This window comes from Cololabis saira, chromosome 4 (genome assembly GCF_033807715.1).
Source record: "Cololabis saira isolate AMF1-May2022 chromosome 4, fColSai1.1, whole genome shotgun sequence".
NCBI classification, from domain to species: Eukaryota; Metazoa; Chordata; class Actinopteri; order Beloniformes; family Belonidae; genus Cololabis; species Cololabis saira.
In genome coordinates this window covers 8,144,995-8,166,897 of record NC_084590.1, presented here as the reverse complement: position 1 = coordinate 8,166,897, position 21,903 = coordinate 8,144,995, and the positions used below count along the sequence as shown (strand labels likewise).

General features: G+C 46.4%; 1 protein-coding gene across 1 annotated transcript in view; it reads right to left on the bottom strand.

Moving 5' to 3' along the window:
* The window catches only part of kcnj13 (potassium inwardly rectifying channel subfamily J member 13), a 32,736-nt gene extending 11,147 nt beyond the window's left edge, over positions 1-21,589 (bottom strand). Inside the window, exons 1-2 of the mRNA XM_061718752.1 lie at positions 21,484-21,589; positions 14,719-15,272 (exon numbers count right to left, since the gene is read on the bottom strand). Of these exons, the coding sequence (XP_061574736.1) occupies positions 14,719-15,232 (514 nt within the window). The 5' untranslated portion in view covers positions 15,233-15,272; positions 21,484-21,589. The remainder of the gene's footprint in view (positions 1-14,718; positions 15,273-21,483) is intronic.
* Positions 21,590-21,903: the final 314 nt, after the last annotated feature.

The following is a 21,903-nucleotide window of genomic DNA, read 5'->3' as shown; positions in this document are numbered from 1 at the left end:
AAGGTGAAAAATAGATACTTCCACTCCACGCGATCAAAGGCCTTTTCAGCATCTAAAGATATCACAGCTTCTGGCACAGATGTCATGGGGTGATGATAGATAGTATCAAAAAGTCGTCTTAAGTTAAAAAAAGAGTGCCTATCTTTAATAAATCCAGTTTGGTGGGGAGAGATAATGGTTGGTAGCACAGTTTCCAAACGTAGGGCCAGCATTTTAGACAGCAATTTAAAATCTACATTTAACAAACTGATCGGCCTGTAGGAGGAGTAAGCGAGGGGATCTTTATTCTTTGAGGATAAGAGAGATAGATGCTTGACTAAGTGTTGGGGGTAGACTAAGAGATGTAAATGACTCATTAAACATAGCTATCAAAATGGGAGCTAATTTATATCGGAATGTTCTGTAAAACTCAATTGGGTAGCCGTCCGGCCCTGGGCATTTGCCACCTTGCATAGATGTGATAGCAACAGAAAGTTCACTAATGGTTATTGGCATCTCCAATTTTTTAACCATGTCAGGGTGAACCGGAGGAATTTCAACAGTAGCAAAGAAACTGTCAAAGTCCTGCGTATTCGAATCAGCTTCAGACGTGTATAATGAAGCATAATAGTTTTTTGAATTCATCGTTAATTCTTTTGGGGTCTATTGTAATATCTACCGATGTTTGAATTTGGGGGATTTGGTGAGAAGAGGCAGATTGTCGTAATTGATGGGCCAATAACCTGCCAGCTTTGTCACCCTGTTCATAATAATTACTTCTGGACTTAAGGAGTAGTTCAACAGCATGGTCTGTGGTCAGCGTGTTGAATTCTGACTGGAGAGAGAGGCGTTCTTTATACAGGTCTGGGGTTGGTGATGTAGCATATAAACTGTCCAGCTGAGCAATACGTTTTTCTATTTCGTCCAATTTTTTCCTCTTTTGTTTTCTCTCATTACTTACATAAGAGATCACTTGCCCTCTAATGTAAGCTTTTAAGGTTTCCCACAATATGGAAGGAGAAATACCAGGGGTCTTATTTATACTCAAAAATACATCAATTTCGTTGGACATTAATTCTACAAAATTTTCATCCGAGAGTAAGCGTATATTAAAACGCCACGGGGCCTGTGCACAAACTATCCCCCTAAATTGGACACTCATTGTGACAGGGGAGTGATCAGAAATGACTGTAGCCTCATAAGAGCAGGAGCTCACGGAAGGGAGAATTCTATTATCCATCAGAAAATAGTCTATTCGTGTGAACGTGCGGTGTACATGGGAGAAAAAGGAAAACGCTTTACCGGAGGGATTAAAAAAACGCCAGGGATCTGAAATTGCAAACTCGTCCATGAAGGTCTTAATTGTTCTGGCAGATCTCGAAGGGGTAGTGATTTTTGACGAATAGCAGTCCAGCTCTGGACTCAGCCAACAATTGAAGTCACCCCCTAAGATAAGGAAGTGCGAAGACATATCAGGTAAATTAGAGAAGAGCTGCCTAAAGAAATCTGGGTTATCCCAATTGGGGGCATACACATTCACTAGTAAAACTGGGGTATCATACACCCTACCAGTAACAATCAGGTACCTGCCACCTGGATCAGAGACCACATTAGAGCATACAAAGGGAACTGATTTATGCAACAAAATTGCAACCCCTCTAGATTTGCTATGAAATGATGAATAGTAAGCATGACCAACCCACCCACTCTTAATCCTAGAAAAAATAGATGGTTTGAAGTGCGTTTCTTGGAGATATATTACTTGAGCTCCCACATGTTGAAGGTGATGTAGGATCCTACTGCGCTTAACAGGGGAGTTTAATCCTTTACAGTTCCAACTGACAAACTTTAGCGCTTTCCCATCAGGATGTTGTATCAACCCGGTCTGGACCATTCAAAAATAGGGGAGAATAAAGATATCAGTGACAATGACAGGCGAACCGACCTTACAGTGAGTTTGAAGATCAAACTGACCAGCAACACAACCAACAGAAAAACCAAAAAACCAAATACACCGAACAGAAACAAAAACACAGAAAACCCACCCCCTATCCCACCCACGCACAGGCATCTCCCCAACTGAGATGCGTGCAATCACCTCCATAAACCCAAATACTTCACACTCCATGGTAGCTCTAACAGGAACTCAGCAGAGCTACCTGGGATGAAATGCGACCTAAAGAGTAATCAAATGCACATTGTACTATCCACTGAACACCCCCACCTGAAAAAACAGTAACTAGCAGAAAAGGGCATCACTAAGGTAAATGAATAAGGGAATCAAAAACAAAATAGGAAAGGTAATTAAATAAACAAATAAATTAAAAGAGGAAGAAAGAAGAAAAAAAAAGAAAAAAAAAATTATTAAAAAAAATAAATAAATAAATATTCGAATAAAAATCAAACTAACAAAGGAGGGGGAAAAAAAGGGGGGAGGGAGAAACACACACACACACACACACACACACACACACACACACACACACACACAAAATAACGAAAATAGCAGGGATGATATTATTAAACCATTTTTAGGACAGTATATACAGTCCCGTACAAGAAACCAATAAAGAAGGGAAAAAAAAACACTCACATACAAACTAAAAAATACTATCAGGTCGATAGAGTGAGATCTTGGGGAAAGCAGTTCACATTAATGTAAACAGTCCAGCTGACGCATAAAAAAGAACAGCGCGATCATTTTCAGACTCCTCGCATCATAACTGGACGGAGCCGTCTACTTACAGTTTTCAGTAACAAAGTCAGCGGCCGCAACAGGGTCCTCAAACCTGCGTGATGTCCCGTCTGGCATGGTGACTCTGAGGACCGCCGGGAAGAGAAGACCAAACTTCACCTCTGGAAAGGAGCGGAGGTTGTGCTTCACCGCGCTGAACGCGGCTCGTTTCTTGGCGACGGAAGATGTATAGTCAGGAAACACAGAAATCCTTTTGCCTTTGAGAAGAAGTGGAGTTTCCCCAGCCCACTGTAGAATCTGGTTCCGGACATGAAAGAAGTGGACCCTCACGATAAAAGGCCGAGGTGGGTTCCCCTCTCCGGGTTTCTCTCGTTGGGTCCGATGGGCACAGTCGCTTTAGATTGTTTTTAAGAAATTCAAGGCCTGTTTAAAATATACATTAAATGCCATAATAGGTCCCCTTTAAAGGAAATAGTGTACTTCTATTTAAAGAATTCTGATTTCTTATCCGGAGTCATAGGTTTTTCAGATGACTTAATGTAATTCCTCAGAAACCAGATGTTTGGGGAACATGTTTCACTTCTAAGCAGACTTGAGTTGAATCTCCAGGATTTATTGAGTGTGTTTTAGATTTAATATCTATGCTGATGATACCATGATCGGTTATAGGAGCCGACATCATAATCTAATCAATACTTTGAAATAGGCCAGCTGTCCATTCTAGATTTTAAATGATAATTAGGACTAAACCAAGAATATGGAGTTACTTGCGTCTCCAAGTGTCAGTTAGACTTGGTTCATTGTAAAAATGATTGAAGACGGTATCAGGATGACTTGAGATCATAAGTTTAGGACCCCTCCTGTTATTTTGTTTCCAGTTGAATATGTAATTCCAAGACGTTATCTCATCTAAAAACCTTTTATTTTCATTCATGTTATTATTGCCGTAAACGTTTAGTATAATACATTCCCAGTTATCAATGTAATGATAAGAACCAACCAGTGACCGTGATTATCTGTAAAGTGTGAGAAAACTTGAGCAAGAATGTTTTCAGGTGAAACGGCTCTCCCTGCTGGTCTGGAAGTACCATGACTGAAGTAGACGTCGTCGAGCCCGAGCTCAAACATCCAAACTTCCTACTAGTGTGTTTCTGGTAGAAAAATAAAGTGCTCTTTTCTCTTTACAAAACAAAAATATACATTTCCTCTTTGTTTAGTCTCTTAGCCACCTTTTAAGAGAACTGTAAACACAAAACAATGAACAAAAAATTAGAAATAACATCAAATGTGTTAGAAATTAATATTATGGAGCAAAACTCTTAAAACATCACCACACTCTAACTTGTCAAATGTAGGACCATCTGTGTTACGGGGAAACTATTTGACCACTGATGTAAGTGTAGGGACCCTGGAACAGTCTTAAGACCCTCCATCCTTGCTCTGAGCAGTTGGACCGGGACTCAAACTTGGACCGCTGGCAGGAAGACTCAAGCTTCTGTGGATGGGACGGCTGCTTATCACGATGAGCTAAACAGTTGCCATATAATTATCTGATTGGTTGGTGAGAAGGGGGGGTCATGTATTTGACCCCCCCAGAACAGCTCTCTTTAACAATTTCTAACCGCTTCCTCCTGCACCAAACGACCACCAAACATGATGGTGATATATAGGGAGGCCCCAATACCGATACTGGTATTGGTATCGGGGCCGATAGTGCTCTCATGTACTCGTACTCGCAAAAATTCTCCGATACCACGCACCGATACCACTTGATTGTTGTTGTAGTTACTGATTAGTGACTCTAGGGGGAGATGTTGAGCTGCAGTCAGTGGTGATGAGAAGAGAGTGATACATGAGTGAGAAGAGAGTGATACATGAGTGAGACTGGCAATGCCGTTTCAGATAAGATAGCAACAATTAATGCAGCGGGACGTCAGCAGTGTGGACATATTTCAAAATAAGGGACGACGACAGAAGCAAGACAGACTGAAGCTACTGATGCTAAGGAGTCAAGAGGAGGAAAGGAGAATACGTCGTTTAATACCAGCAACTTGATAAAACATCTCAAGACGCGTCATAAAGCTGAGTATACGGAGTTTGCTAATGTTACTGCGAGAACACAACAGCAACATTAGCTCAGGTTCTGCAAAAGAGACAGACAATGGCAAGAGATGACCGTTACAATAACGGAGGCTCTAACCGTTATATAGCGCTGGATTACCAGCCACTGACCATTTCACCGTCTTCTCGACGCACTCGAGCCGCGATATGATGTTTCATTGATATGTTATATGTTTGATATTTTCTTAAATATGAAGACAGTGCCAGTGTGGAGACTTTTTATTTACACAGAAAGATTATTTTTTGTTTAAAATAGTTATTCTACTCATTTTATTTATTTTTATTGAATGTATCTGTTGCAAATAAAACCTGTCTTCCAATTTATTGCATTTTTCATTGCATTTTTATCCTAGTTATTTTTGTGGTAGAAGTATCGTATCGATACTCGGTATTGGCAAGTACACAAATTAAAATACTCGTACTCGGAGTGAAAAAAATGGTATCGGGGCATCCCTAGTGATATACAAAAAAACCATCCTGTCACAGTTTCACAGTGTAGGATAGGGTTTTTTTTTACTGTTTAACTCACTCCCCTGTTTTTCCAGATCCTGCCACCCTAATCAGCCAGAGATCCACTCATTCCCTTCACCTGTGCTTCCCCTGCCCAGCTCCACACCTGGTTTCCCTCATCAGCAGTTCCCCTCATATACCGGCCCATTTCCACCTTCTAGTTTGCCAGATTGTCGTGTGTTTTTGCCTCGCTTTCCAGCCTGCATATCCTGTTTTGTTTCTGCCTGCCTGCCTGTCTTTGAGCCTGCCTGATTCTTGGGGTATGGATTTTGCCTGTCCGTTTTTGGTTTTGTTTGCCTGATCTGCCTGACTACCCGGTTTGACCCCTGCCTGCCTTTTGACAAAGATTAAAGCCTCTTGGACTCTGATCCTGCCTGGTGTTGTGCATTTGGGTTCTCTGTCCTGTCTGAGCCGTGACAGTACAATCTGGCCAAGACTGAACCCAGCCAACATGGACCTACCACGTAAGGAAGAGGATTTGTGGGATTTTTTTTATGGAGACCAAGTGGAGTTCTACCACCGTACGGTGAAGGGGATGGGGACATGCCCCCAGTTCCGGCCTGTTGCTGTTCCCGAGGTGGTCCCAGACCCACCCCAGTCCCTTCCCCCTTTCTGGGGAACACGCCTGGCTCTGGGTGGGCCCAGAGGCCTGCAGGCTCAGGGGAGACAACGACGGCGTCGGCCCCAGCCCCAGCTTGTTCCTGCTCCCCGAGAATCGGCTGATAACATGCGCTGGGCCAAGGAGGAGGAGTATTGGGACCCCTTTTGGGGAACACGCCTGGCTCTGGGTGGGCCCAGGAGCCTTCAGGGCAGGCAACGACGACGGCGTCAGCGCCAGCCCCAGCTTGTTCCGGCTCCAGCTCCTGCTCCGGCTCCTGTTCCAGCTGCTGTTCCAGCTCCAGCTCCTGCTCCGGCTCCTGTTCCAGCTGCTGCTCCGGCTCCTGTTCCAGCTCCAGCTCCGGCTCCTGTTCCAGCTCCTGTTCCGGCCCCCCGCATCCTGTCGGCTCCTGTTCCGGCCCCCCGCATCCTGTCGGCTCCTGTTCCGGCCCCCCGCATCCTGTCTGCTCCTGTTCCGGCCCCCCGCATCCTGTCTGCTCCTGTTCCGGCCCCCCGCATCCTGTCTGCTCCTGTTCCGGCCCCCCGCATCCTGTCTGCTCCTGTTCCGGCCCCCCGCATCCTGTCTGCTCCGGTTCCGGCCCCCCGCATCCTGTCTGCCCCGGTTCCGGCCCCCCCGCATCCTGTCTGCCCCGGTTCCGGCCCCCCGCATCCTGTCTGCCCCGGTTCCGGCCCCCCGCATCCTGTCTGCCCCGGTTCCGGCCCCCCGCATCCTGTCTGCCCCGACTCTTGTTCCTGAGGCGGTCCCGCAGCCTTCGGTTCCTGAGGCAGTCCCGCCGGTCTCTGTTCTGGAGGTGGTCTCTGTTCCCCTTCCTGAGGCGATCCTGGATGGATCTGCCGCAGTCCCAGACCGACCCCCTGACCAGCCTGCCGCAGTCCAAGACCGACCCCCTGACCAGTCTGCCGCAGTCCCAGACCGACCCCCTGACCAGCCTGCCGCAGTCCCAGACCGACCCCCTGACCAGCCTGCCGCAGTCCCAGACCGACCCCCTGACCAGCCTGCCGCAGTCCCAGACCGACCCCCTGACCAGCCTGCCGCAGTCCCAGACCGACCCCCGGCCCAGCCTGCCAAGCCCCCAGACCGACCCCCGGACCAGCCTGCCAAGCCCCCAGACCGACCCCCGGACCAGCCTGCCAAGCCCCGAGACCGACCCCCTGACGAGCCTGCCAAGCCCCGAGACCGACCCCGTGACGAGCCTGCCAAGCCCCGAGACCGACCCCCTGACGAGCCTGCCAAGCCCCGAGACCGACCCCCTGACGAGCCTGCCAAGCCCCGAGACCGACCCCCTGACGAGCCTGCCAAGCCCCGAGACCGACCCCCGGACCAGCCTGCCAAGCCCCCAGACCGACCCCCTGACGAGCCGCCTGCCAAGCCCCCAGACCGACCCCCTGACGAGCCGCCTGCCAAGCCCCCAGACCGACCCCCTGACGAGCCGCCTGCCAAGCCCCCAGACCGACCCTCTGACGAGCCGCCTGCCAAGCCCCCAGACCGACCCCCTGACCAGCCTGCCAAGCCCCCAGACCGACCCCCTGACCAGCCTGCCAAGCCCCCAGACCGACCCCCAGACCGACCCCCTGACCAGTCTGCCAAGCCCCCAGACCGACCCCCGGATCCGCCTGTTACGCCCCAGGGGCGACCCCCGGAACTGCCTCGCTGGTCTGCCCGGCACCGAGGACGGCCCCCGGAGCTTTGGCCGTTTGTTGGCCGGCACCCTCCTCCGGACTCCCTCCTCCCGCCCTGGGTGGGGGGTTTTGGGACATCTGGAATCTGTCCCTTGAGGGGGGGGTTCTGTCACAGTTTCACAGTGTAGGATAGGGTTTTTTTTTACTGTTTAACTCACTCCCCTGTTTTTCCAGATCCTGCCACCCTAATCAGCCAGAGATCCACTCATTCCCTTCACCTGTGCTTCCCCTGCCCAGCTCCACACCTGGTTTCCCTCATCAGCAGTTCCCCTCATATACCGGCCCATTTCCACCTTCTAGTTTGCCAGATTGTCGTGTGTTTTTGCCTCGCTTTCCAGCCTGCATATCCTGTTTTGTTTCTGCCTGCCTGCCTGTCTTTGAGCCTGCCTGATTCTTGGGGTATGGATTTTGCCTGTCCGTTTTTGGTTTTGTTTGCCTGATCTGCCTGACTACCCGGTTTGACCCCTGCCTGCCTTTTGACAAAGATTAAAGCCTCTTGGACTCTGATCCTGCCTGGTGTTGTGCATTTGGGTTCTCTGTCCTGTCTGAGCCGTGACACATCCTGTATATTCATTTCATTAAATCTGGTTTTACAAGGTCTATCAACACGATTTAAAGTCTGGTGTATCGTGTCCACACTTTAGAGACAAGTTAAAACGGAGACTCAGAAAGGTTGCGTCTCGCTGCTACGTCATTGGAAATTGGACATGTGATTTGGATGCACCGGCGTGTTTGTAGACTCCTGAGAGTTAACTGCACATGTTACTCATTGATAAGTCAAGCACCAACCATCTAACTTCCGGGTTGAGGTTGGTTTCAGTTCCTCAAACTGGCCGCTAGAGGCTGGGTGCAAAAGTGGATTCATCTCCACTGACCTCCAGGTTAAAATGTCCAACTTTGGAGCAGAAATAAATATATTTACAGTCTGGTTCTAAACCAGTCTTCAGAAACCAACAGATCATGGTACCAAATGCTTTGTCCATTGTTTTATATAGTCTGTGGTAGGGATGCCCCGATACCGATACTGGTATCGGTATCGGGGCCGATACTGCCCTCATATACTCGTACTCGCAAAAATTCTCCGATACCACGCACCGATACTTCATTGTTGTTGTAGTTACTGGTTAGCGCTGCTAGGGGGAGATGTTGAGCCGCCCCACGGCTCCCCGGGTCAGTCTGCAACCTGGCTGAGCAGCAGCTCTGTGGCTGTAGCCAGCTGTTCCATGTTTCAGTAAATTCTATCTTCCTTAATTATACAAACTGGACGGTTGAGTATTACCCTTACTCACAGGGAACTTTATTAAACACTCCACGTAACTCACAGTACAACATAAACAATCCCATTGTTACATTCCGGTAAGCCGCGTTAGCTGGTTAGCTGCGTTAGCCGCGCCGACAGCCCCCAGTCTGTCTTGCTTCTGTTGTCCTCCCTTATTTTGAAATATGTCCACCCTGATCCCGCTTACATTAATTGTCGCTATCTTGCCTGAAACGGCGCTGCCAGTCTCACCCACGGGTATCACTCTATATAACCGGACTGTAACAATGGGATTGTTTATGTTCTTCTTCTTCTTCTTTTATTGGCGGATCGCAACCAACTTTAAGGTGCATACCGCCACCTACTGTACAAGAGTGTGTAACATCATTTCATTTAGCCTGTTTTTTAAATTCTATTTGATTGTTTATGTTTCACACGGACGGCTTCAGGTGAAGCACCGCACATGCTCAGTTGATGTTCCTGCAATGAGACTAAAGCACGGAGGAATGCCCAGCTGGCCAAGTTTTGTTTAAAATTGAATTTCTGGTGCAAATAAAACCTGTCTTCCAATTCATTGCATTTTTCATTGCATTTTTAGCCTAGCTATTTTTGTGGTAGAAGTATCGAATCAGTACTCGGTATCGGCGAGTACACAAATTAAAATACTCGTACTCGGTGTGAAAAAAATGGTATTAGGACATCCCTTGTCTGTGGGGTAAATTAGGCCAGTGGTTCTCAAACTGGGGGGCGCGCCCCCTACGGGGGGCAGGCAGCGGGCGGCGCTATTGCGGGGGGGCGCGTCGAGGTTGGAAGGTAGATGAATTATTTATTTATTTTTTAAGATTAAGAAGGGGAATGACATGAAGTAATGGTCTGGCCGGCGGGAATCTAACCGGGGACCTGCTGCACAACTACCCGGCGCTACTGGAAGGTAGATGAATGTGGCAATCTCTCACCTGCAACCGGTTTGAGAGGATCTGTAACATGAAGCAAGCCCACCCCACTCACTGAAAAGATGTGGGGATTAAAGCTGACATTTTTGCAGAGCAATTGTTGAAATTTTGGTTATTTGTTTAGCTGTTGCTGCTGTTTTTTTTTCCTCAGGGAGCTGGTTATTTTTGGAAAAAATATGTTGAAAGTAATGCATACTGTATTGTACAGTAAAAAGGAAAAAAAAGAAATGTGTTGCACACATGAAGCAAGCCCACTCACATCACTGAAAAGATGCGGGGATTAAAGGTGTAATTTTTGTAGAGCAAATGTTCAGATTTGGGCTGTGGTTTGTATTGTTGTTTCAATCTCTGTGAGCTGGTCAGGTTGAAAATCTATTTTTACAGAGATGGACAGTTTTTTCACACATATGTTCAATATATGAAATAAATTGCAGTCGCATTTGAATGCAAAAGATGTGTGTGTCTGTGTTGGGGTCGGGGGGGGGCTCGAAAATTCTGTTACGTACAAAAGGGGGGCCTGGCAAAAAAAGTTTGGGGACCACTGAGCTAGGCAGATATCATACCCAGCGTACGTACAGAGGTCACATGATCCCAGGCTGAGGGCGAAGTTCTCACACTGAAGTTCTAGACCCAGGTGCTCTGGCTTTATCAAGGTGGAGGGATTTGTGTGCCTGAATGAATCCAGGAGCTGTTGGGGACAGCTGCCTCCCCCTCCTAGTCTGGGGCCATGGTCCTCACCCGGAAAAGGGTGGATGTCCATTCCTGCTTTTGGAATGAGTATCTTGTTTGTGAGTTGGGACAGAATGGGACAGGACATTGACAGGTGGACGGGGGTTTGGATCTGTTGTGGTGAACATAGAGCTGAGCCAAAAGACAAAGCTTTCAAACTACCAATTGATCTACATTCCATCTCTCATCCATGGAAAAAGAAATTAGCCTTCAAAGGATGTCTGAGCTCAGCCTCAGGGATGGGATGAGGGGCTCAGTCATCTGGGAGGAGTTCAGTTTTGAAGCACTGCCCCGCCATATTGAAAGGAGCCGGTAGTGGTGGTTAGGGTATCTGGTCAGGATGCCTTCAAGATGCCTTCCATGAAAGGAGTTTGGCATATGTCCCTCTGGAATTGGCCCTCAGGGAAGGCCGGAGAGATCGTATCATGTCCTGTTGGAAATAGGCCTCAGGTCAGACCCATAATCAGCCCAAGAGATCATATCACTTGGCTGGCTTGGAAAAAACTTCTCGGGAGTCTCTACAGGAGCACAAGAAGACGGAGATGGAGGTCTGGGAATTTCTCATAGTTTGGAATGTGAGATAAAGTTGGCATGAGATGAATAATTCTTACATTTGATTCGACTTTTATGTATTTGAAGATGGTATGAACCTAAGATATTTCATGATTTTTTTCTCTTCAGCTTCATTTTGTTTGTTAATATACATCCAAATCAACATTTCAAGCTTGTGACACATTCCTAAAAAAAACAAGGAGAAGAAAAAAAAAGAGCTACTGCAGACGTCTACAAGGCATCCTAACCAGATGAACCACTTCAAACATCTCCTCTGGATGTGGAGGAGCAGTCTCCCTTGGATGACTGAACCTTTCCTCCTACCTCCGGTAGGAGAGTCTGGTAACCCTGCAGAGGGAACTAATCAAAGCCACTTGTATCCTCCAACTGGCTCTTTCATCACTACCCACAGTTAGTGACCATAGGTGAGGGCAGGAACATAGTTCGCCAATAAACGTTCCCCCTTCTGCCACAATCTGTCAGACTGGTAGACATTTGGACAGATAACCATGGTCTCAGATTTGGAGGTGCCACTGCTTCACACTTGACTGTGAACTGCTCCAGTGAGAGCTGAAGGTGTCCATCAAATAAAGCCAACTGAACCACGTAATTTGCAAAAAAGCAGACGTAATCCTGAGTTCACTAAACCAGACCCCTTCCACCACTTAGCTGCACCCAAAACCTCTGTCCATAAAAAAATCTGTGACAAAGATCAGCCCTGAAGGAGTCAACAACCACCTGGAAGAATCTGACTTACTATCAGCAGTATAGACCAAACTGTTGTTCTGTTTATATAATGACTGATAAACCTGCTTGGGACAGACCCACAACACCCACTCCTGAAGAATCCAATGGACACCGTCAAATAACTTCTTCAAGTCCACAAAACACATGTGGACCAGTTGGATAAACTCCCATGATCACTCCAGGACCTACACAAGGATGAAATCTGCATTGTTGATCTTGAACTGACGTTTGACTATTGATCGGACTTGGTTCACCTGCAGAAGGACATTTTATTGATTTCCATTCATGTTGCACAACCTAGGCCTAACCCAGGCTCCCTAAACTACTGGACATTGAACTGGTCAACCAACCTTCAACGGTGAAAGCATTTGGTGAGAGAAAGTCTGAAACACCTGGTCCCTGATGACTGGTCCGTAAATCAAACCATAGCTACAGTTTAGTGGGGAACAAAACCCTTATCCATCTACAAAACACTCCAAAACAGCACAAGAAAATTAAACTCCAGATACATCGGACTCAAGAACTCAGAATATTACTTATCCAGCCAAATTTAAATTGAAAACTGAAAATAAAAATGTAATTGAAAATCCTTTTCCAGCTAGGTGGTAATAGCTTGCCACTATATACTGTATTTAAGTAAACTCTTATTAATATTCAAACATTCCCAATTTTTATTCTCCCCCCGGCCTCTTTCTACATAATTTGGGGTGTGTTTGTTTGAGTGATGATGCATTTAGAGAACGGTGTCATGATTTTACCAGTTAAAGCCTAATTTATGCTTCTGCGTTGAACGATGGCGTCGCGATGCAGAGCCTCTCCATTGATGCAAACCCCCCTCCGCAGAGCTCTACGTTGCCCTCCCTACAACTCCAAAATAAACTGACGGCGAGTCACATTGACCCAGACTGTAAGAAATTGGCGCGTACATTTGTTTTTCTTCTTTTTCAAATTTCCCGCCACCATATACTGTATAGTTTGTTGCAGTGTCTGTAAAAACGACTGATGCTCAACATTTACCAGCTCCAACTCACGTTAAATATACTTTATTTGCTCCGTTACTACGTCTGAGCTACACACAGGAAGTAAACAAAGGGAGGAAACGCGGCACTGTGAGCTACGGTGCTGCAGAAAAGAACCTACATGGCCACTTAGCGGTTGGTAGTAGAAGAATCTAAGAATTCATGCTGCACAATAATAGAGATGCTTTGATTTTGTGTCTTCTCCCGTCCCGCAAGAGAAATCTCTGAGACAAATCTATATGATTTAATGTTAACATGTTCATTGTGGAGCTTGATGGGTAATTGACAGTTCATAGGTCACCTGACCTAAAGTTAGATGCCAATCCATCATTGTCATCATCACACAAGCTATTTCACCTTTTGTGCACGGATCAATTATGTGATTGAGGTTATAGCAACCAGAGTAGGCTGTGAGTGGCTCAAATAACACTAATAAATAACATAAAATAAACAAAGTTAACGAAGGAAACAAATTAATTTAACAAATGAATCACTTGTCCATTACATTGCTGTGGAGGAAGAGAATGTTGCTGACCGACTGAGGTCCCAATCCCTGCGTCTCTGCGTCTCTTCCAAGATGCTCCACAACCACTAAACGCAGTTTCTCCAAATATCTGTCTTGCTTTTTCTTTGTTTTGTAAAGACCTTGTTTGAGGTGCTTATCCACGTCATTTATTTCCATGTTGTCGCTAGGCTACATCCTGATCCCGCAGTTTTTTTTTTTAGCCGCCCGCAGCAAAGTTCAAACCGCCCGCTCCCGCCAGATTTGCGTTAGGTCCCGCGGCGCAATCCCAATGCAGCCCTCTAGTTGGTAGTGTAATTACCCCATTAAACAACGCAGAACCACAAACGCCAGAGACGGCATGGGCGCTAGACATACTTCTGTGCATAGCTGCTACGCAGAAGTATGAATCAGGCCCAGCCCTGTATTGATGTTGGATGTGGAAGACCTAACTGAACATAATCATCCTGATTTTGAAGAGAATGTATTTTGTGGTGTTAATTGTAATATAAAGTTAATGCAACCATCTGTGGGTTGGCCTGGAAAGGTCCGGTCATGAAACTTAGCTAAACAGGAGACAGCCTGGGCTAACAATACATCAGTTAAACAATCACAGCCTTGCAGTCCCCCGGGGCTTTGTCACAGTTGGGTCCCGGTTACTCCAGCAGAGATTCCCTCCAAGTTGGCCTGCACCCTTTCAAACTGTCTAACTTTGGCCAGACCTCCACCAGGAGCCAGTCGTTACAAACCACAGTTGCCAGGCTGGAGTCAATTCTAAAGCTGCCAACAAAACAACATTTGAAACGGATATAGTGGGGGTTAAAACGGGCTCTGGGTCTCTGATCAGGCAGGACTTTTGACAAGCCAATACCAAAGGACTGCTGCTGTCTCAACCCTGGTTCATGCTTCTGCATAGCAGCTACGCACGTAGCATGGCGCCTACATGGTCTTGGGCATTTGTACTAAATAATGAATCTGAAAGGTTTCGGGCCAACCTGGAGGGCGGCTTGGCTGGAGGAAGCAGGACACACCTGTGATGCAGCAGATGCGAGGTGGCAGTCGTTCAGCCTCGACTTGTCCAGGGTCTTGATCAACTTTACTTCAGTCCTCCTTATTTTAAGAACTACTTTCAAATGTTGTCATGGTGACATCGAATATGAGGATGTTTGGACCGATTTGATTTCAACGAATGACAGGTAACATTAGTTAACGTCATAGATTGGAGCTACACAAAGCTAAAAACTTGTAGTAACTGAACTTTACTGGACATAGCCCAGGCCAAGTTCACGTCGGTTGTAGTCAGTTCTGGTGCCAGTTTCAATAAAAATGTGTTGGATCCGGTTTCAGGGGTGTACCTGTAATGAAGGCCTCCAGCATCAACCCCAGCAGCATCTGCACGGCCAGCAGCGCTATAGCGCTGGGACAGTCTCCACTGGGGAACATGGTGCCATAACCGATGGTCAGCTGTGTCTCCAGAGAGAAGGAAAAGGCAGCGGTGAAGCTCGTAATGTATTTCACACAAACCACATGACCGTCCGGGGGAGCGTCATGGTCAACATTGAGGTCCCCGTTCAGATGGGCCAGTAGGTACCAGAGGCAAGCGAACAGCAGCCAGTGGGCAAGGAAGGAGGCGCAGAAGGCCAGTAGGACCCACCTCCAGCGAAGACCCACCAGCAGCCCCCACAGGTCCTGCAGAGCCAGCAGCCAGGATCTGGTCCAAGACCGGTGCCATGAGCCTGAAGGGCAGAGGGGCGGGCGGAGAGCACAGCGTCCATCTTTGGTGACGAGGCGTTGACGAGCCGGAGATGACAGGAGGGGGGAGGAGGAAGCTTTACCAGCCCGAACACTGCTGCTCGATTTGGTTGTCATGGCTACCTGAAAATCTGACGAAGGGTCAGGGAGAGCGATCCTGTAATAAAATTCAAAACAAAACAGGATGTTAGTGTTCAAACATTACTTTTCACTTTTATTTCCACTCCTGTGGAACATTTTATAGGTCCTCAGAGCAGATCAGTCCAATGTTTAATGGCATCGGCCGGCTGAGAACTTCAAGACCACAAAGAGTAAATTTCACACTTCTGTTCCCTCACTAATCAAACCAAGACCATTAAGTCAATCAAACCTGAGCTAACTCCATCTTGGCCTCAGACCTGCATCTCATGTACGTCTTACTTTGGTCCAGTTTGAGTCCAGATTCTGGACCTTTTCAATCCCAGTCACAAATCCTCTCTAGAACAGCGGGCTTTGTGATGGCCACTCTTTTCTCCTATTGATGAGGTGCACCAGCAGCTTTGTGCTGCTCTGACATCCGTGCTGATTGTGTCTGTTCGTGCCAAGCATTAGCATGCATCTTTTTAAGCCTGAATTAAGGCTCTGCGTTAAACCAACGCAGAGCCTATGCCGTTGCCGTGACGCCGTCGTGAACCTTCAGACTTCTCCGTCACTCCATTTCGCCACGGTGCAATACCCCCCCAGAGCGCTAGTTGATACTTTGTTTAGCTTCCGGTTTTTCCGGTCACAGTGAATCAAAGACATAAGGACAACTATTGTGCAAAAAAACAAAGCGACCACAAAAGAAAATCACACACACACGAAGAAAAGAGCGCTGAAAGTTCAGTACTGCTTCACGAACCGGAACTAGAAATGCGTTGCTACCAAGCGAACCAATCACAGCCCTCTCGGTCTGCGTTGGGTCTGCGTCACCTTGACGCGTAGTTACATTTTTTGGGGGGTGCACGTTAGGCTACGGTGTAGCTATGGCGTAGGCTCTGCATTTAACGCAGAACCATAATTCAGGCTTTATATGTCATGTGCCAGCGAGCCTAGCTAGCCTCAGTTAGCCTGGGTGGCCTCAGCTAAATTTATGCTGGGATTATTTGCCCGAGATGTGCAAGATCCTCAACTGTAAAAGGGGTTTCTTCTTAAAGTGTACCAGATGAAAGCATCACCAAGATTGTCAGTGATTTGTTTTGCCTCCCTGATCTGTGGGCGAAACATCACACATGCTAGGTTTATTCTGGCACTGATAAATGCGGCTGTCCGGAAGGCTCAGCCTTCCGGAAATAAAAATAGTGGGGTTTCTTTCACAGAAAATGGTATTTCCAAACAGGTATAAACTAGTGTATTTGACCTGTAAAACTGCAGATGCAGCGCTGCGCCACTGCAGGTGGTGGCACTATACCACAATCCACACACCAGCCAGTATGAAGAAGAAAGCAGAACTGGTCAGCCGGATAAATTGGAATTTGTGGCTTTTGACTTTGAAACAAGAAACTAGTGAAGAGAGCAGCCATAATCTACGGCTGTTTCGAAGTATTTTGGTGTGTCCTTGCAACACCAGATCACATCGTAACATTTTCAGTTTGTTCGGTTTGTGTTCAGTTCACAAATTTGGTTTTTATTCCTTCCCAAATGCTATACTACAAGTTACTCACTTCTTTTAGTTTTTTCTATGGTTTGTTTGTACCGTTCCTGGAAATTACATTCATAAAATATGTAAATGAAAAACTGTATCTGGTGAGGTGGTGCATGCTTCCATTATTTCGTTTGTTCATGTGCTCTTTGACAACCCGCAATGCACTGCCCAGCTGCCTACAGAAGCTCTTTTCTCAAGCCCTTTTCTTAGCTCAGATATGTTGACTTCTCTATAGTCCGGTTAAATCCAGGTCCCGGAGCTTTCACACCACAAACGGACTGCACCAGAGTTCGCGGTACGCCCATGTCCTTAACAAGGTGGTCTTGAATGGCTGTTTTGGTGCACCGGAGGGTGCTTACTGTGTTCACACTGACCCAACTGAACCACACGCATACCCTTTGGACTGACCCAAATAAAGCCAGTATGAAAACATCCTAACAATCAAGAAAGTTGAATCATATAACTTTAAAATAAGTTTATTGTGCTCTGTTAGGTAAAAATAATGTGTCCCGTTGTGTTGTGTTGTTAACGGTAGGCTACTAAGAAACCACTGACACCAGTTCTGGGTCAGTCTGGAGGAGCTTGGGGGTGAACTTTATCATAGCATCACGGGTCCTACAATTGAACCACCTTTGCTTTGGAGTATTTCCGGATCCTGGCAAGTTGTCCTACTGGACCTAAAGCCACCGACGTCTCAAAGGAGTGATTAGCAGAAGTTCTTTAGGACTCAGCTCAGGGACTGTGCTGGTCAGCCTGCCTGACACGTAGGTCACTGTAACTCGCCTAGCGACAGAACCGTCAGGCCCAGCTTTGGAGGTCTGCTAGTCCTAGTTACAGCTCTACTAGTCCTGGTTTCAGGTCAGCTAGTCCTAGTTACAGCTCTACTAGTCTTGGTTTAAGTTCTTCTGGTCCTGGTTTGAGATCAGCTAGTCCTGGTTTTGGTTCAACTAGTTCTGGTTTTGGTTATACTAATTCTGGTTTTGGTCCTGATTTAAGATTGATTAGTCCTGGTTTTGATTAAACTAATCCTGGTTTTGGTTTGACTAATTCTGGTTTTGATTCTACGAGTCCTGGTTTCAGTTCAAATTTTCACAGTTTCAGTTTTACTAGTCCTGGTTTTTGCTCATCTAGTCCTGGTTTTGGTTATACCAGTCCTGGTTTTGGTTCTAGTAGTCCTGGTTTTGATTCTACTAGTGCCAGTCCCAGTGAGCCTCCAGGTCTGTTCGCTCCGCCCACTTGCAGCACGGTGCAGTGCAGAATGAGGAAAAAGAGGCTCTTGAGCTCTTCACAAACCTGTGACATCACAGGAGGTCTGTGCAGTTCTGTTACAGTTCGTGTGTCCAGGCCACAGTAAGCTAAGCATTTGTTTGTAAAGTCATCAAATATTTAAAAATAAAATCTATTCTGAATCTCTGTCATTATTGTGGACCCCCCCCCCCCCCCCCCCCAAAGAAAAACCAAAGGGAATCTTATCTGACCTAAGCAGGAGTTTTTCTATTAGACATAGACACAAACAAAGTTTGTATTTTTCTACCGTGTACGTAAACGTCTGGCTGTTAAGTGTACATGAAATGTAATATTTGGTGGGAAAGACGAGACGAGAGCTGCTCAGGACGAGCTCCCTGCAGATGAAAGACACATTCCTGCTCTGCATGCCGCTGTGTTGCTCAGACTGATTCCCAGCTGAGAGCTGCTCTAATCTCCTGGCAACAATATTGACATAGAAATAGAAACTCTGTCGTACGCTGAACCCTGTCTGCCCGTCAGGACTGCACATACATCTGCTGAAATGTTCCTCTGCACATGGACCACCTCCTAAAATCAGACCTGCTGCCTCGTACATGCAGGTCCCTCTCCCAGCCGGGTTCAGCTTATACACGAGCTGAGCTCAGGAGACGCTGCCACAACGTCTTCTTTTGTCTTTTAACTCATCAAGTGTGGTAGAAAACCAAGATATTTTATTTCTGCCATTTTCACCTGTAACACATTCCAGAAATGTGTTAAATCTTCTACATCTTAGCAACGTCCCCATGTCCTTTGAGAGGCCTCAGGTGTTTGTGGTCACAGCTGTGATGAAGCCTCTGCAGGGGAACACGTCATCTAAGCTCTGGTTCATGAACATGAAGACCTCCAAGTCATCTTCAAATGCCAAATGTCCCTCGAGAGTAAGACCATGTTTTTTGGACACATACCTCCGGACTGGCCAAAAACAGATAAACATTTAATGAATACCTGCTAGTAGCCTGTAAAAAGACTATTACCCGGTACAAGGAAATGGTGATCACAGGAGAGCCCAACTTTAAAGGTAAGGATAGAAATTACAATGGACATTTATAAAATGGAGATGATAACGGCATTTATTAATTATAAATTGGAGAATTTCACCTAATACTGGGAAAACTGGGTCAACTACGTCACGCTCCGTAGGCCTGATTTTATTTTCTCAAGTCAATGATTATTATGTTGAAAAGATCACTCCCTACTTGTACATAGTAGTTTTTTTTCTTTCTTTTCATTGTTTGGACATAAAACAAACATATTATTCCGACATTTAGGGCCGATAACAGATGTAAGATGTATGCATACATGATGTACCGGATGTGAATGTCTAATGCTGAATGTCAATAAAAAGACATTAAAAAAAAAAGACCTCCAAGTCACCAAGCGGATTGTTCTCTGGAGGAAGGATCACACGTGGCTGAATAAATCCTGCTAGCCAGGCTGGGACTGACACGCGGTGCAACTTAGTATTCCTCTGGATTGTTCCTGGTCATGTGGTCATGTGGACTGGAGCTGTACGAGACGTTTGTTGAAACATCCAGCCATCCATCCATCCGTCCGTCCGTCCGTCCGTCCGTCCGTCCGTCCGTCCGTCTGTCTGTCATCCATCCATCCGTCCATCCACTCATACAAACATCCACTTGTCGATCATCCATCCATCCATCAATCAATCTATCTATCCATCCACCCATCCATTTATCCATCCATCCATCTTCTCATTCCCTCCTCCATCCATCCATCAATCCATCCATTTATCTACTTATCTGCCATTAATTTATTTACCCTCCATCCAATCATCCATCCATCCACCCATCCATCCGTCCATCCATCCATCGTGTTTCTGTTGCAGCTTTTAAGATCAAATATTAAATTTTTACTGGTTCTGTGTTTCTGGTTTTGTGTTTCTGGTTTTGGACTGCGGTTTGTTGTTCAACTCTTCCCATGTTAACCTTTGAAGCTGCATTGGTGTCCAAAATAACTTGACTTGTAAATCATCACAAACTTGTGGAAATAACAGTTTCCAAAGCCATCTTGTGGGGTTTGTCCACGTGTGAGGACGGGGACGGAGACAACATAAACCTGAAGACGCTTCAGTGTCTCATCCATTTGTCTCAACAAATGGATCATTTAAGAAAGTAGGTCATTTCAATTAAAACCTGACAAATGTTGGCCTCCGACTGGTCCTAGAGTGAGATAACTCAGCGGCCGTAACCCGCCCCACATCCTGCTCTTTCTGCTCAACCGGCTCCCAAACAGCCAGGCCTTCACAAAGTTCACTCAGGTACCTTTTCCTGCTCGAGTTGTCAGTTCATTATGAGAAAAGTCTTTTTCTGAGGTTTTCTGGACGTGTGGCTGAAGCATGTTCCAGTTTCATGAAGAAAGGTTTCAGTATAAAGTCCCTGAGATAACAAACAGTCCCATCCCAACCCCCCCGCTCCCTCCGCAGGATCGGCCCTGTGCTCTGAACCGCCGTAAGGACCTGGAACGTTAAACTTTCCATCCCGACCTCTCTGCTTACATAAAAGAGAGCAGGTCGGAGGAAGAGCGTGTTGCTGCGAGGTTGGGGGGTACACGGAGGTTTATGTAATGTTCAGTCAGCAGCTGCTCAACTTCACCTCCATTAAAGTGAAAACACGTCCCAAACATCGGCTGAAATGTCCTCGCTTGCTTTACTGATTCATTTAAGCATTTAAGAGCCATGTTTTAAACATCGCCGCCTCTTCAACGTGTGTGTGAAAACAATTAAAATCATCAAATACAACCTCAAACAACCCTGAACTAATGGTGACTAACGGCAACCCTAAGTACCTCCTCACTGCCTCCATAACATTTAAGAGGTTAAGACTCAGCCAGGAGCTGATGGTCGTGTCATTGATGGACTGATCATCAGCAGGTGTGCAGATGTCTAGAAAACAGATCAGAACACTTGTCTGGAGCGTTGGGCCGTGTTAACACAATGCCAAGAGGGAAAGACATCAGCAATGGTCTTAGAGGAGTAACTGCTGTTGCACATCTGTCAGGAAAGGGTTGAAAACAATGTATTAACTACCTGGAGTTCAACATTCTGCAGAAAAATGATTCACAAGTGGAAAATATTCCCGACATTTGTCAGGATACTTCGTCGTTGATCCAAGTTTGTATTTGTCTGATTCTGTAACCTGCTCCCATCAAATGATTTTTATGAAGTTTTTACACAAAAACAGACAATCATAGGATTAGAAGAGCACTACTAACTATTAAGCAAAATTCGGTGATTTAAAAGGACAAAGGAATCATGTCAGACCCTCAAAACCAGTAGGTTTCCCTCAGCTGACGTGATTTCTGGAACTGTGTTCCAGATTAGATTCTGCAGGATGATCAGATCAGCGCTGACTCTCTCTTATCAGGTATCAGCACCTCTTCAGAACCTGGAGTTTGGACTCACCTGGACTGCAGGACTGAAGCGAGGCCCTCGGACCTGTTCACCTCAGTGCGGCTCTGGGTTCTGCCTGGGAGGACGGGTTAGGAATCCAACAGAGTCCAGGGAAAGATGTCAGGACTGAGCGAGCAGCTGGACGGAGCAGCTTCAGGACTCCACTGGTCACATTACTCTGCATGGAGCCTATTAGTGTTCCCGGAAGAGTCAGGACAGAGGTGTGTGTGTGAGTGTGTGAGTGTGTGTGTGTGTGAGAGAGGGAGAGAGAGGGAGAGAAGGAGAGAGAGTGTGTGAGGGAGGGGTGACACCTTGTCACAGTCCATTCAGACTTGTTTGTTGCTGGTCGATGTCCTGCTGGGGGCTTCACTGACGGGGGAGGGGAGTGCGTGAAAACACGCATGTGGAATTTTACATGAATGTTATCTTTAA